The following is a 17,577-nucleotide window of genomic DNA, read 5'->3' on the forward strand; positions in this document are numbered from 1 at the left end:
TGCAAAAAATGTCACATCATGCCAGAAACTATACAACACATCACTTCTGGTTGCAAGCTCTTGGCACAGACAGATTAATTACATAGACACAATCAAGTAGCAAATATAATACACCAAGAGCTTGCAAAGAAACACAAATTAGTAGACATTCATGAACCATACTACAAGTATATTCCACAGACAGTATTGGAAAACAACATGCACAAAATGTACTATGACAGAGCCATAATTACAGATAAAACAATTTACCACAACAAACCAGACATCACACTCATTGACAAACACAATAAAATCACATACATTATAGACATAGCCATTCCAAACACTCACAATGTACAAAACACATGCACTGAAAAAATTAGCAAGTACACAGAACTTGCCCAGGAAATAAGGCATCTGTGGAGGATGGATAGGGTGGTTATTGTACCTGTTGTTCTCTCCTGTACAGGTGTGATACCACACACACTACACAAAAGCCTGGGAACATTACAATTGAATAGAAATACATACATCACACTACAAAAGGCCACTATATTGAATACATGCCACATTGTTAGGAAATTTCTGAATACAGACACTGACACACTTATTTAATTTTTGTTTTTGGTTGCCATGCCTTGACTCTGGTCCGGCATAGCACACAGCCACTGGTGTGAACCGAGTAACCTGCTAAACCCAACATAATAATAATAATAATTCTTACTTGTTCAGGATAAAATTCTTTATCTGGAATATAATAATTCATTAAAGGCTTCTTTCCTTTTTTTCTAACTTTCTTTTCACTTTCTATTAAGGATTTTTGATGACTGATTGATATGAGTCCATTTGTCATTCCTCCAGTTATTATTTTATCTTTTGGCTATTTTAAAATGAAATTTATTTTTAGAATATTATATATGATGTCAAAATATATAAAAACAAATTACATACTGAAATGGCAATACTGAGAAGCGGTGAAGGAAAGTCCAGTGTGTGAACTACTTGGTAAGTTAAGACATCGTAAATTTTCACGTGTCTAAATTAAAAAACAAAATCTGTTGTAAACTAATGAATTTAACCTTAATTTTAAAATAAATTATTTGCAATACATTATGAATATGATGATTTTAATCAGTGAATGCTAGCTACACTGACATGTTCATGACTTTTATGTGACTGATAACACTTATAAGTTCAACTGTATCAGACTTAACAGAGTATGAGCTAACATAGGTGATGATATTGATGTGTTTAATCATAAGCAATCCACGCTCTTGTCTAGCATTTTTCATTTTTTATGGCCTTATTTAACAACTGTATATTACTTAGTTATTTGGTTTCATTAAGTAAGCATTCTTAATAATAGTTCAACAGCTTAGAATTTACATCAGTTGAATTCAAAAATGTTAAAAAATAAAATCCATATGCAGTATATGTAAAACAAAAGTGATATGCTTAATAAATTAATGTGTATTGTGCGCAAGGGTTTTCTTTTTAAATGTTGAACTACCATTGAATTCTAATAAGTTCGATCTTGTATTAAATTTGAAAATAAGAATAATTTTGTCCGATTTGATGTGAATTCTAAGCCGATGTTGTCCTAGTTTGGAACAAAAATGTTTCTTGGCTTCCTGAAATATGCATTCTTAATAAATAATAATACACACTTGGCACTATAGAAATGTGAAGTATTATTACTTGAACTTATCCAGTATTAATTAGGTTTACAAACCTTGTACAATATTAAATGTCATGATACAGGCTTTATATTACATAAACTTATATGAATAGGGCCTACAATGTGCACTAAAAGCATTAGGTAAGGGATGGCACACAATGATCTGATCTATGCAACCACTATGATAATTTATTTACATTTTATTAATACTTAATAATTAAAAAATTTTAGATACCTATCCAAAGAACCAGACATAACTCTTTTATTATCATTTGCAAAGCATAGACAAGTAATAGTCTTGTGATGTTGAGACAATTGTGCCAATTGTCTTCCTGCCACAGAATCCCATACTTTAATTGTCGTACCACCTAAAATAAAACAAAAAAGACAACAAAAATCTGATGTAGTTATTTACAGATAATAAGTACAGCTCAACATCATTGAATTTAGTTGTTTATTAAAATACTAATTAGAAAAGAACTAATAAATAGGAAGAAATTTTAACTTTTCATATTATTTTACACTTAGATATATGGTTTGTTTATTTTTTTAAAAAAGAATAATAGAATGAAAAACTGTGTGAATATAGTGAACATACTGGTCTTGTACTGGCCACTCTGTAGTACATTTTTTGTGAGTTGTCACTCATAAAATATGCATTGACCTGCATTTCCTGACTTAATATATAACAACTTTACAAAGAAGTGTTATAAACAGAGACTCAACTCTGACTGCCTGTATGAAATATAACCAAATCAAACAAGACCGACAAGCACTTCATCCACACTTTCCAAAATATTATTTGTGATGCATACTGATAAACAGTAGTAGTATCTTACACACACATGCATTGAAATCTAATTTGAATAACAAAGTCATCAATGATTTGTATTGTGATGTGTAATGATGCAAGGTGAGTTTCTGTGCCACTACCAAATCGGTACTCTTGGCGTCAATTTTCTTTAACATAGGAAGTCGACCATTGGTGGCCAGCTCTGCAGAGTAGCTTGTTTGGAAACCTAGTTATCATATGGCAACCAGAGTAAATATTTCAAAATTCAAAATTTTGTTCATATATCAAATTGTTCATATATCAAATTGTTCATAAACAGGCATTTGTAACCCGAGGTTTGACTATACTTTTATTCTAAATATTCCATGCTGAAATGAGGATGTCTTATAAAAGATGGTGTGTATAATCTCAAAAATTAAACAGAGTTTGACAGAATATACTGTACAAATTTAAAAATGGGCCTAAATTTATTTAAGATTCTGGGGGGAAAAAGCAACTGATATGTAAGTTAAAAGTTGGATGGTCAAGCCAGTAAAGACCTTGACCATATCAATCTGAAATAATAGATTTTACAGATAGTTTGGCTCTATCCCAACTTTAAAAATAATTCTGAGTTATAAAAGTCTATAACTCTAATTTGAAAAATGTGACATTTTCTATTTCAAAAATAATTCTAAATTTATGTGTAATGTGTTAAATATGTAAATTTCTTATAGAAAATAAGACACAGACATCTAGATTTTTCTAAAATAAATGAAAATAAGCTAATTGTAAGCATTAATTAAAATACATTACCGGCAGATACAAAAACACCTCCCGAAGGAAACATTAACACAGATTCTACGGGACAACCGTGATCTACAGAAAGAATACTTTTGGAAGTTCTTGCATCATACATCTTCACCGTATGATCATAGGAACCTGAAAATATGAAATCATATTAAAATTTTATTTAATTTGTTTAAAAACATAATTAAAACTAGTTTTAACCTCTTCAAATTGCAATATAGTATTCAAATATTTTTTGAATGAGTAATGAATTTGTAATTGAATAATTTGGTAGTTTTATTTAGTGACTGGTTAATCTTCATATCAAGAATGATGGATTGCATGCTCAGTAAAGTGAAACTAAACTAGGGCATTGTGCAACTTTGTCATATCACAATAGAATTGAGGCAGAGCTGGAAGGAAAGAAGCAATTCCTGCACCTGTTAGGCAGAAAAGAGGTGATTCTTGTGCAGTACCTGATGGACATGGACAGGTGAACACTGCACTTGTCATGACAAAACAGGTTATCCTCGTACCTGCAGGCCATGGGAGACACAATCCTTACACTGCAAGGTAAGAAGAGATGATCTAAGAATAAAGTAATCGATGGTGATTACTTTGTTTGTTTTTTTTGCCTATTTTTCATTAGACGCATGTAATACTGTTTTCATGTTTGACCCCTAAGCCTAAATTCCATTAGGTGTGCTTATCATATCAGTGAGCTTGGACATTGTCACTGTAATTACTTTGTACAGTCGACCCCCCTATAAGATCATTGATTTTTCCGTTTTATCTGAATTACATGTTGTACGAGTCACTTAGATTTTACAAATATGTGAGCCGTTCACAGCCCGGCACACGTATTTGTAAAATCTAAGTGACTCGTACAACATGTAATTCAGATAAAACGGAAAAATCAATGATCTTATAGGGGGGTCGACTGTATATCGAAAACAAAATCGTAGACCCCTATTTTTACTTTCCTGGCTCGTTACAGATAACAGAGGGAAAGTATGGTGATCAGTCAAAAAATGACCACCCCTAAGATTTTTATATTTTTGGACTTAGGTGACCTTGAAACATTGAGAAATGCAAAAACATTCAGTTTTTTTTCCTGTATGTATGGATGTTCGTTCGTGTGGGCACTACTTTGAAGCTTAATAACTCCTGTGCTTTTGTAAATTTCTGAAATTTTGCAGGGAGATTTGATTAGAGGGATTGACACTATTAAATTTTGGTGGTTTAAGATCGAGAAGGTGGAGAGATAAAGGACAGTCATGTGTCATATCTTGAGTAGGGTTGCATTTTATAACAATTTTACTTGTTATTAGCATTTACAATTTTTTATAAAACTCATCCCTACCTTCACAATTAAACTTTTTGCCATTTTATGATAATTAAAAATGTAAACACTTTTTAAATGAAATATCATAACAGATAGCACCACCAGAATTTTAAATGTTGCCAGGAAAGTTAAGTGATTTGTTGCTCAATTTTTTACATTTAAATAGACCCACATTACATTTCTGGATTCCTAGTCTCAATGAAAAATGGCAAAGTTTTATCAAAATCAATCTATTAAATTTTGAGAACAAATTCTTAAGCTCATACAAGACATGCTAGTGACCATGAGACATTGCACGACAAAGTCACGTGCGCTTGTGAAACAATCTTATATCCTGAAAAAGAAGTCGTGGATCCCCATTTTTTATTACATTTTGAATTCCTCATCTCAATTAATGGAAAATGGCAAAGTTTAATAAAAATCTATCAAATGGATTTTGAGAATGAACATAATTCTGTAAGCCTCATAGAAGAAGGTTTGCTAGTGCTGAGCTTCAATGAAGTAACTATTAAGTACAATTCAGTGGAGAGATAAAGGTATATCAGTGCATCATAAAGCTACTTTGAAAACAATATTTCTGGTTGCTCAATGCAATTTTAAAGAAGTTATCTTAATTAGTTCTGTAAATGACTTTAAAATTCTTTAAAATTCTTTAGAGTTCTTTTGGGCTGCAACTTAATGTAGAAAAGATGGCAATATCTTTCAAACATCTGCTGGACATGATAATCACTTGTTAACAGCAAAGAATATAATATCTATTTCAAAGTCAATAGTAGTAAGTTATTTAACAAAGCAATAAACCATGCGGATTGCCATATTGTTGCAACAACAGAGACCATATATGCCAGTAGACACTTGTGACATTCAATGTTTTATTCAATAGTTACTCAAACTTTAATGTACAAAAAATGTTGAGTTTATACATTAGTTTTAATGTTTTGCTTTTGAATAATAACATCAAAGTAAAGTATGCAATAACACAAATAGTTATGAAATGTAAATATTAATTTTTTATCACAAACAATATAAAGATGATTACTGGTAATTTAAGATTCAAACTATCATATAATGCAAAAGACTTTAATAATAGACCACATAACATTATTACTTGTTGCTCAACAATCAAAAGTTGTAAAAATCATGTATAAAAAGTAAACTGAATTATTAATCTCAAGATCAAAAGGTTTAATGGACCTGATTTACTGAATGTTATCAATTGGAAGTGTGTGAACTAAGTGACTTTGTTTGTTTTTAAATGCATGAATGAAGTTCAACCACTTATTTCTTTGTATTATATTTTAAATCAAAATTAAGAGAAACAATGTAGTAAAACACTTTCTATTTAGTGCATTATATAAGATTTTTTCAAGCTGATGCAGGAAACAAATTCTGGAATATATTTTTATTTCTGACACATTTCATTAGCCTTTGACCATGTGTATTTCGACACACATGCAAATTTTACGCAAATTTACATATTTATATTACCAGATATGAGACAGTATACAAGAAAAACAGAATATGAAATATAATAATTCTGTAGCACAAATGCTAAGAGAAAAGCAGTTAGTACAGAAATACACAAACATGTATTTCTATACTAATTGCTTCTCTTTGACTGTTCAACATGTAATGAAAGGTGTTTTAAACATAATTTAACAAATTTTTTTCTGTCACCAGAGTGCATTATATTTTACATGTTAAATAATATATTTACACTTGCTTGTGTGATTTCTCATTCATATTTTTAATCCACAAATCTTAGCATAGTTAAATTTCATTGATGCTGAGGTTGTATGCAGACTATTGCTTTTATGTGTTGCCAATAAATGAATGTTAATAATAGATCAAGATCATTGACACCATATTAATTTTTGGCAAAGTAATCTATATATATCATAAGTAATTTCCAAAATCATTGTAATTCTATCGAAGCTTATAAAATCAAATATCATTTACAAGAGTAAATAGTTCACACATGGTTCTTATCGAGGCTTTAGCACAAATAGGAAGTTTTGTTTGGAACCAGCATGAGTGAAGCAACCCATGAAATTTGAATACAATATACAATATATTATATCAATATACATTAAACAAACTTATAAAATTGAAAATTAAACTGATATTACCTGAAATAAATATATCTTCACTTGCTTTGCTGATAGCACCTGCTCTGATATAATCCTGAAAATATGACAAAGTATAAAATTATTTAAAACATAAACTGTAGCTTGATATTCAAATAATCAAACAGCTAAACACTGGACTATTTATAAGCATTAATTGTGCTAATTATTACATTATCAAATTATGTAACTTGGTCTAAAGGTAGGATAATTAAAAGGATAGGTTATTTTCTATGAAGCAAAAAACATCAATAAACTCAAATTTTTATTGCTAACTTTTTATTGTTCTTCTATTAATCATAATTTCTATATAAAGCACTTTTTAATGATGGAATAAAAGAAATTCCAAAATATTAAAGCAAATTAGCATTAAATAAAGTTCTATTCAATTTAAGCTGGTGATTATATTCAATATATATAAATTTTAAAAGAATTAATGAACTATTTGTTTTAATTTATGATATAACTAATTTAAATTTTTGTACAGAGGTGCAGCCTCAAATAAAAAGTCATCTCTATAAGTGAAGATGGTTTTTTTTGGTTTTGTCAATGGTGACTGAAACAATGGATTGTGAAAGCAAAAATTTTATGTTTTGTATTCTTCAATATATTTTTTACTAAGAATTATGGCCTTTTAAAGTTTACCTGATGTTCTTGTAGAGTCAATATCTTAGATTCACTTGGTACATCCCAAAGATTAACAGATTTATCATCAGAAAAGCTAACAATTCTTGTTCCCTCTTTTGTGAATTTACACCTATGTGTTGCTCTATCAAAAGATAATGTATATATTATAGTTCTCACATAAATGATTACTTATTAAATAAACTCACGCCTTGTGGTCCTTGAATATTCTTAGTAATGATCTACTTTTCACTTCATAAAGTTGAACGTTTCCATCGTCACCGCCAGCAACCAAAAGCAGACCATCGTGTCGAAACGATCCTCCATAGGCAGTTTGCCTAAACCTTGATAAACTTCGACAAACGTCATTATTTTTGGGACTATAAATCTGCACCTATTTTCAAAAAAAAAAAAAAAACTTATAATTTAGATATTTAACTTTATAAATAATATCAATTAATAGTTTATGAATTTTCACTTACTCGAGACGAACAACTTGCAGCAAAATAATAGGGAGGTTCTGGAGAGAAATCAAGATAATCAATTGGTCCATAATCCTTCACCGAGATTGGAAACTAAAAATTTTTTTAGTAAATTCATTAAAAAAAATTATATAAAACATTGTATCAAATTCATTTAATAGCATAAAGTTTAACAATGTACTTGAATTAAGAAATTGCTTGTTATTAAATAAATCCAAAACAGTATTTTACTGAAATAATAATTATATTTGACTGAGTTATAATTAATTTTCTATCTTTATCACAAATGGCAGGATGACCAAGGCGGCTGGCTAGGGCCTTGCCGAAACCGAATAATCTAAAACTCAACCTGTTATTCAAGGAACTCAGGCTTAAATTGAGGTATGTACTTATGAAATATTCATCTGAAGAATTTGTTTAGTATGATAAATTGAGCTCCATCTTTCACTATCTTGGATGCTCAGTCAAAGAAATGTTATTTCAAAATATAACTTTTAAACTACACAGATAATACAAGCAGTTTTTCAATTGGAGAAAATAGTAACGTCTATGAAATTTTATAAAAAATATTTCCATAATTGTAAATAGTTAATTTTATATTTTAAAAATGCATCCAAATAAAGCATTAGTAAAATTTAATTAAAATCATAACATAAAATGCAATTTGATAAAAGGCTGGATCAAGTTATTTGAACTATTTTATATATTAATGGAGACCATTGATATACCATGTATCAAACTACAGCCACCCATACTTATCTGGCCCATATGGCTCATTTTCAGCAATACGATTCAACTAGTTCAAAGCATATAAAGTATTTTCAAAAATGAAATCACTGTCCAACAAATATCTAAAAGAGATTTTAGTATTAGTTTCACAAAACATCCTCAATTTTGATGACATTCTTTGAAAAAGCAGTTGCAAATTTTGCATTGATTTAGGTTAGTTGTTTATTCGGTAATAAAAGAATCTTAATTTTATTCTTTGACTACATATTTCATACCTATCAGATTACAAATTTCAAATAATTTAAGCTAATAAATCTGCTAAAAATTAGATAAATGCGATATTATAAACTGCTCCATCATCTGTTGGTAATTTTATTTCATAACTTTTATACAAAACACTTTTCAATGACGGGAAAAAAGACCAATTAGTTCAAAATGAGATTTAAACTAATACAATTAACATTCCAAACAGATATACATAATCTCTCAAGACTAAAGACCATATACTTATTGCAGGTAGCCACTAAAATTATCATATAACACTCTACAATTCTTCAAACAATTAATACTAATACATAATTCTGTTTTGTGAAAAATCTGGTCTTATCTTTCTTATACACAATAAGAGCTAACTTATATGTTACTGAAACAATTCAAAATGGCTGCATTCAGCAGACTCAACAGTTCCCCCATGTTTCTTTATGCAGCAAGAGTGTAGCAAAATGACGTCACAAACAGTGTTGGCCAATTAGAAACCAGTTTCAGTGTGTTCGCTGTAAAGCGCTTCTCGAGTGCTGCATAAAGAAACGCAGGGTTCTGGAGCTGTTGAGTACTTTTCTGCTGAATGCCCTTTACGGTAGCACTGTTTTGGAACGTCTGATACTTTGATGTCACATTTAGTGGCGTCTTTCAGTTATGCTACCTATTGCTACCTGAAACTGACCAATGATGGCTGCTTTTTGTTCCAATGCATACATCACTCATCGTTCAGCAGATGTAACTACTAACAGCTACTGATTGAAACATCTTTGCTCAATTAAAACCGTTGACTCTGCTGAAGGCAGCCATTNTTATCAAAAAATTAAAAATAAATTAAGTAATGCATAGGGATTAACTAGTCACGAAATATGTTTGTATTTCTTTAATGTGATCACTTTTAACGAAAAAACAATGTCAGCTCAGCACTTGAAGACTTTCGGCGCTTAAAAGAGTTAAGATGAGAATCGCTGATTATTGAGGATTAGGAAAATGATAGCCATTGGTTTAATTGTTGTTCCAAGCTGTTTCTTTTCTAAATAATGTATAATTCTGCAATTGAAATAACTTACATATATATATAATTTACATTTAAAAAATTATCAATTCATTATTATCATACGTTTCTGTATTTACATATATAACTTATTGTTCAATAAATTGGTAAAATCATATATACAGCAGGTAGGATCTAGTGACCAAGAATGTCCTGAAAACAGATTTATGAAAGATCATGTTTTGGACCACATTCCTTTTAACCTTTTGGTCGTGGGGTCGACAAATCTCGGTCCTGTTTGATCACCGAAACCTTAATATTTTTATCCTCAAAGCACTACATTACTTTCATTGTTTTCAAATATAGATTGAGTCACGTGGAACACACGTGGGTACCAATACGTGTCTAAGATTCACTGTTGAAATAATTATTTGTATTCTGTAAATTTATTTAGCATGATTATTAATTTGAAAACTTTATTCACCTCATAATTTTTCCAATATTTGCTTTCTAACGTTGCTTTTGGTTGCGAAGTTGGAAAAGACAAAATTTCCGTTCTCTTAAAATCCGCCATTTTGACAAAGACATTAATCCCCCTAACGGTGAAATTCAAGTTTATATTAATAATAGAATAAAAATTACATTTTTATCCGTAATTTTGATTGTTTTTAGCTTTTAATAGCAAAACAATTAACTGTATTAAATAATAAAAATAAATTATAAATGTTACAATATACAGTTTATTTATATTCGTTTTATTTCATAATTGCCACAAAAATTTGAAATTTTTGCACCTAATTATCTTTATATATGACAGTCAAAATATACAGTATTTGTATTGTGGGAATCCCCATTCTCAACCACTCCTAAAGCCCATCCCCTCTTAACTTCGGAATTGTTTGTATTCACAAGTTTCCAGAGAAGGTTCGTGTATTTTTCCGTATCGTCGAGCCGCCATTTTTAAAAACTTTATTCATCCTGTGGACACTAAGAGGGCCTTTTATAGCAAAACAGGGGCCGACATATCCGGTCTGATCACCCCCATGGAGGTGATCTGACCGGATATGTCGGCCCGTCCCTTATCACCCAGCCGCCCCATTGCGGGCCTAGCCGAACACATAATGAGGCTTACTATGAGATGCCCTCTTAGTGCCCACAGGGCGGAAAAAGCAAAAACAACAACAAAAAAGTATCTTAATGGTTACCAAGACATACGCCCTCTTATGGCAGAGTTAAAAAACACGTTTTGGAAACTTGTGGATATCTTAATGGTTCTTGAAAATCGTCGTAAGGCGAGCCGTTTTATACATTCAGTGTCGTAAATCGAGATTGCATTATAGGATATAATAATTTTGACTTAATAATAGTACATAAAAGCAGTCAAAATATGTAGCATCTCATACGGTCAAACAGAAAATTTACATCAGTTGTAAAAGCAGGGACTTTAAAAGAAGCGGTCGTAAAGCGAGATCTTTTTTCATTTTTGGATTTTTCCACCTTATTGGTACTAAGAAGGCTTTACCGTCGTGAATTCGGTCAGGCCCACAATAGACGTACTGAGTGGAAGAAAACTGAGCCTAACATATTCAGAGCAAACAACCCCGAAAAATTCGTGGGGTTTTGATAGCACGGATTCAATCTTGGGTTTTCTACTAAAACGGGAAGCTAACGCTTTAACCGCATCGAAAAACGAAGTTTATTAACAGGCTGTTCCAAAAGTAAGTGGAGGGATCAAAAACAATGATGATGATAAATATTAGAAATTATAATGTTTTGAAGAGACTGGAACTTTAGTTCGAGAAATTAGCGTGGGGTCACAAATAGATTGAACATATCAAAACGGAAGACATTGCTACTGCATTAGTGTAGCGATGAATGGAAATTTGCATAGCAGCAGTAATACATGTGCAATATCATGCAATTAGACATACCCTATATAACAATGTAGAACGATCTGCGAAAAATATCGCATTTTTATCCACGTAAAATATCTCACAGTCAATAATTGATTTCTGGTGATAATGATAAGCGGAAAACATTTGCCATCACATTTGTAGCTCGGATGTGGTTGATGATGCATGGCCCTGACAAATTTTGTAAAGAAATGAAGTCCATTTTCATTTGCACGGAGATGTCAACACTTACAACTGCAAAAGTTAGCGTATTGAAAATCCTCACGTTTACCACTAAATCCCATTGCACTCAATAAAGATTACGTGCAGTATTTTTTCACAGCATCCTTTATCACTGGTCCTTATCATTTTTTGAAAAACTCTCAATTTGGGCCTATGACACGTTTTGTTAATGCCGCTAGATACGGAGATATGCTCCAGAACGTCGTCATTCCACACCGCAGAAGAGAAATTGTCTGTACACCACAATCTTTATTCAAGATGGTGCACCCTACATATTGGTTTAAATGTGCAAGCTATACGGCAACAGTACTTTTTGTACGAGAGAGTGATTAGCCGATCATTTCCAACGTTTTGGCCACCAAGAACACCTGTACTTTTGGTTATGGGGTTTTAAAAAGAGTCTCGTTTATCAAGGCAGCGTTAGAATCATTGCCTCGATAAAAGACTAATTAGCACAAATAAGCCACATATTTATTTTATAATACTGTAATTAATTTAGACCTATTAACTTAATAACGAAAACATTTTTTTAGCTATTTAAAATTTAATAGAAGAATTTAATTAGAAAAATCTGAAAACAGACTTTCAGATATTCTTAAGAATGGATATTTTTATCACTTTTTTAAATTAAAAGAAAAATAGTATTGTTTACGTGAATATTTTGAGATCTGGCTAACCTGAAAAACAGAATTCTTTACGTCATAAGGCCTTTTTATTTTGATGGTTTTTCGCCCTGTGGATCCTAAGAGGACCTTTTTAGCAAGTCCATTATAAATTTTACTGATCCACAATGGGGACCGGATAGTGACATATCCGGACGGATGCCTAAAATTTTTTGAATTTTTCGGCCCGTCCGGATTCGATCTTGGATCCCCAGAGCTGTATGCTGTCACATTAGTCGCTTGACTTCTATAACTTTCTTTGATCCATTGCACGCGAAATCACTAACAAAATGGATTAGGTTCTAAGCTAGTTTAGATTAAATTTACACAATGAATATTTACATTCTCTCATATTAAAGAATCAGATGAGTTGACACTGTAAACACTCTGATTATTAGAATATGAATATTTAGAATACAGAAACAGATCTTTCAATTCTTAATATATAAATATTCATTATAGATAAAAATACATAAACTGTATTACATTTAATATGTTAAGTTAGTTAAATTATATAAATATAACTTATACTATATTTATATAAAAAAGATTTTTAAAATAAAATATGATAATAGATGGCGCCACCAAAATTTTAAATGTTGCGGGGAAAGTTGAGCAGCTTGTTGCTGGTTTATTTCAAAGGCGTAAAAAAGTGCCATTTTTGGAATGATCTTTTTCATTTTTGCGTACAGTATTTCCTCTGTCTTTGTGAAAATGGGTTATTCAAACGAAGAAATATTTGGTATGCTGATGGCTTTAGGTGCATGCTACCAAAATTATTTCAGGCTACAAATCTTTATGGAAACCAATTAAAAATGGTTTACTTTTAACGTCTCTCTACTGAAAATATGAAAGTCAGAATTCGGGAAGGTTTTCATCAGACTGGTAGAAATAAATTACGAAATGCATTAAATGGTTTTCCTAAAAGAATAAATGCCTGCATTCTTGGTATTTAATTTAAATAAATTTTGAAATTTACTTCCAATACTATCATTTTTCTGTCATGTAAAGTTTTTTTGATAATTTAACCGATAAACTGAAAATGAGAAATCAGATTTTTAGCAAAAACTGGCCGATATGTTGAAAATGTGACCGACTACAAAAGTTGTTTATTTCGTCACGTACTATCCATATAATGGCTCAAAAGTGCTTTATAATTTTATAATTAAAAAAAACTATTTTTTAAATTAAAAAGCAACTTTTGATGACATTGGATGATCTTGAAAACCCGTTGATTTTCAAGATCATCCAACGTCATCAAAAATGTCCCCCTGTCTGTCTGATCAAAAAACTTGGTTATTAGTCCCATCTTCCTACTGAACGTCTCAGTCAATCACCTTGTATATAAATCCTCCAATGGTTTTAGTAAAGTTTGTTTTTTAAGAATCACTTTGCATAAGGAAATAGGAGCCGCAATTTTTCATTAGATATAACAAGAAACCTACTTTATGTAGAGTCTCTTCATTTTATGTGAGACTTTTTAGACAAAAATGTAAAGATTCTTCATTATCCTAGACAAAAATTGTTTCATTTATTTTTTAAAATGAAGCCCTCAAATCAAGAAAAATTTTAAGACGAAATATCAGTGTGTTTTTGAAAAATACGGGCCTAAATTACTGTATAGAATCTGTTTATGAATTGTTTATGAGAAATTATGCCAGTCTGGATCAGGATTCAATTTGGATCCAGATTTTGGATCTTCAATATAGAAAAACAATTGGCCGGTTATTGTAGCAGTCTACTTTTTGGGAAACCAGAAAAGTAGACTGAATCCGAAAGTAGACCGAAAGTAGAATCGAATCCGAACGTATAAAAAATCATAGGGATTTTTTTCGACTGTTCCGTATGGATATGTCAGGGATTTTTCGAGGGTCCCGTTTGGTTATAACAGGGATTTTTTGAGGGACGTAGTCTCTCACCATCCACCCCATCCACGGGTTTGGCCGACCCACGATGGGCTTGCTAAAATCAGGGCCCACAGTGCCCACAGGGCGGAAAGAGATAAAGAAATGCTTCGATGGAATTTTTATAACTATGAAGTATCACCTGAGCAATGTTTAGAAAAAGATGCAAGGTACTATATTTCAGACAACAATAACTTTGATACACCCTGATGCAAAAAATGCAAATTGAAAGTACACAATAAACGAAATATTAAAATTTTAATAACATTAAATTAATTCGGTTTTTATATATACAAGCTATGCTACAAGATAAGAATTATACTCGATCTATCAGGCATTAACGAAGGGGACAATAGCTTGAAGACTGCATACTTTATACCATTTATTTACATAATTTCAAACTTTCATCGATATTTATCTCTTCTGAGGTTTTTAATCTACGAACATTTTTGAATATTCATTTAATCACTATTAAAAAAATAGTAAAACAAATCTCTATTGAAAGGAATTTTATTACATAACAGTTTGAACTGATTATATAACAGTTTCCTATTATTCTAACTTGTCGGTCACGTTTTCCGGAAAAGATAACGAAATTTTTTTGATTTTCTTGTTAATCTTGTTAAGAACGAACAAACAATTAAAAAATATTATTCTAGAATTTTATTATCCTTTAATGAACAAGTTATTTCTAAATTTCACAATATTATTGTGAAATATCCTGAATGTTTTCCTCCTCTTTCCGCCCTGTGAGACTAACAGAATCCCCACCCTTTCCCTATATCCCATCGTGGAATCCACGATGGATATAGGGAAAAAGGGTTCCAAGCCCACAATGGGAACGTCTGGGTAGTGGGAGACAAGGCTCGAAAGATCCGGGACAGTTTGTTTGTTAAGTTATGGCAATGCAATACTTGGGCGATCTGCCTACGAGGAATGCCTTCCGGGAGGTATTTTTAAGGGAAACTGGCCCCTATTTAGGCGTTACAGACGTGGAGAAAACCCGGAAAATTTTACGTGGCCAGCCTATCCGAGCGAGGCGCGAACCCACGACCGAACTCCCAGTGTTCAAGGTACGAAGACCGGTTGGCTACTGGTGGGCCTAGATCCGGGACAGACTCCCATGAAAAATTCATGAGAATTTGCTCGCTCCAATTCGATCCAGGATCTCCCAGCGAGATAGGCCAGTTACTCTTCACATTATTTTTGTAATAATTATTTATTTAAATATTAAATTATCATTATTGAATTTTTAAAATTGTGAAGTTAATTTAATTACTAATTAACAGAAATAAAAAATATAAATTAAATATATGAATACAGTTTTGTAGAATCTGGGATCCAATTAGGGAGAAGTCATTTCAGGAATTTTTCATGGGCGGTCTAGATACAGTGGTGCCTCGTACAACGTACTGTACTTAATCCGTTCCAGGTGCACGTCCGTTAAGTGAAACGTCCGTCATACGAAACGCATTTTCCCATAGAAATACATGTTAAAACATATAATTCGTTCCGCAGCATAAAATAACCTTACTGTACCATAAAAAATGAAAATGGCGCAGACACCAATTATGCCGGGTAGTCAGATGTTGTGAGGAGGAGGTGGAAGAACACTTTCTTTACACATTCATACAGATACAGACTTTTTACACATTGCAGCGGGTCTTTTTTTATTGTTTTTTAATCGGAGTCAGATTCAGGAGAGGCTACCGGAACTTGCAGGGTCAACTTCTCTTGTTCCATCCTTTGTTTTTTGCCCGCTGGCTTCTTGAAAAACATGACCAAGGTGGTCTGTTTCTCTTTCTTCTTTAACACCTGTCGGAAATGACGGACAAAGGTGTCATCGTAGAGATCATTGATCCTGTTGGCCTCAGCTCTGTTTGGATAATGAGTGTTGGTAAACTCCTGAACCTCTCCCCATTCGACAAGAAAGTTTTTGTCAACTTTCACTCCTGATGATTTCTTGCTTTGTTTCAATTGAAATCACCTTTCTGTTTTTTTAGAAGCCATGATGCATTATAAATGACTTAACTTGCCAGATTATATGATACGAATAATTCTTTATTAATTAAGATCACTAAACACTTCTACGAGCTACTCTCGCTCCGTTTGTTTTTTACAACCTCTTTTCGTCCCGCCACCTCGGCATCTACACAATTACATTTCGTTTATTTGAATCGTCAACATATATTACATTACATTTAATGTTTATTTAAATCATCAACATATATTACATTACATTTCTACTTCAGATATACTAATAATACATTCTAATAATACTAATATATCCTAAAAATAGCAGATTGTCATTGGCAACGGCAAAAGAGTGGAAACATCATTCGCACTTGTTCGAAAAAAGTCCATTGTTCGTCTCACATAACTGCCGAACGGAAAGTCCGTTGTTCGCAGCAAGTCCGTTGCTCGAGGCGTACGTTATCCGAGGCACCACTGTACGTTCATTTTCATACTCTTAACGGGTTTAGCCAAGCCCCGTTTAGGCATGGGCCCATGCCCAAACAGGGCCAGACTAATCTATGACGGATATAAAAAAGGCCCTTTCTTCACAGTGAAGAAAGAATTTTAAAAAGAATCAAATTTTGTAATCATTGTATTAGAGAGAAAGTCTTCATCAATTTTTCCATGTATATATTGTTATTTTGAATTAAACGTATCATTATCATTCAACTCATTCATACGTATATCCGTATACCATCAATATTTCTACACTTACTGAACTATGTACTGTGAACTGCCCTTGAACTTTCGTATATAATAACGACTGAAACGAATCCCTTAGTTACAATAGGCCTACGTGCTACTCGAGATAAATAGCTTAAATTATAATTTTAAATTCATTTTAGGGAAAAAAATAAATAAAATTTAAAATTCAGATTACACTGCATATGTGCTGATGTTAGGGTGTGTATGTGCGACACGATTTTGTTCACCCACTTTAAAGTTTAATAACTCCTGTGCCTTTTGTCGAATATTTCTGAAATTTTGCAGAGACGTTTGTATATTAGAAACATTGATGCTATTAAATTTTGGTGATTAAAGGTCAAGGAGGTGGGAAGATAGAAGAAGATCGTGTGTCCTGGAG

At 31.9% G+C, this 17,577-nt stretch overlaps 1 protein-coding gene across 1 annotated transcript in view; it reads right to left on the reverse strand.

Annotated features, from left to right (window-relative positions):
* Nucleotides 1-10,382, reverse strand: part of LOC111624776 (U3 small nucleolar RNA-associated protein 15 homolog) — a 25,180-nt gene extending 14,798 nt beyond the window's left edge. Inside the window, exons 1-9 of the mRNA XM_023367713.1 lie at nt 10,261-10,382; nt 7,796-7,888; nt 7,523-7,707; nt 7,335-7,458; nt 6,693-6,747; nt 3,246-3,371; nt 1,893-2,025; nt 931-1,015; nt 704-859 (exon numbers count right to left, since the gene is read on the reverse strand). Of these exons, the coding sequence (XP_023223481.1) occupies nt 704-859; nt 931-1,015; nt 1,893-2,025; nt 3,246-3,371; nt 6,693-6,747; nt 7,335-7,458; nt 7,523-7,707; nt 7,796-7,888; nt 10,261-10,350 (1,047 nt within the window). The 5' untranslated portion in view covers nt 10,351-10,382. The remainder of the gene's footprint in view (nt 1-703; nt 860-930; nt 1,016-1,892; nt 2,026-3,245; nt 3,372-6,692; nt 6,748-7,334; nt 7,459-7,522; nt 7,708-7,795; nt 7,889-10,260) is intronic.
* Nucleotides 10,383-17,577: the final 7,195 nt, after the last annotated feature.

The sequence above is a fragment of the Centruroides sculpturatus genome, unplaced genomic scaffold (assembly GCF_000671375.1).
Source record: "Centruroides sculpturatus isolate CEXI.00-Female unplaced genomic scaffold, Cexi_2.0 scaffold330, whole genome shotgun sequence".
NCBI lineage: Eukaryota > Metazoa > Arthropoda > Arachnida > Scorpiones > Buthidae > Centruroides > Centruroides sculpturatus.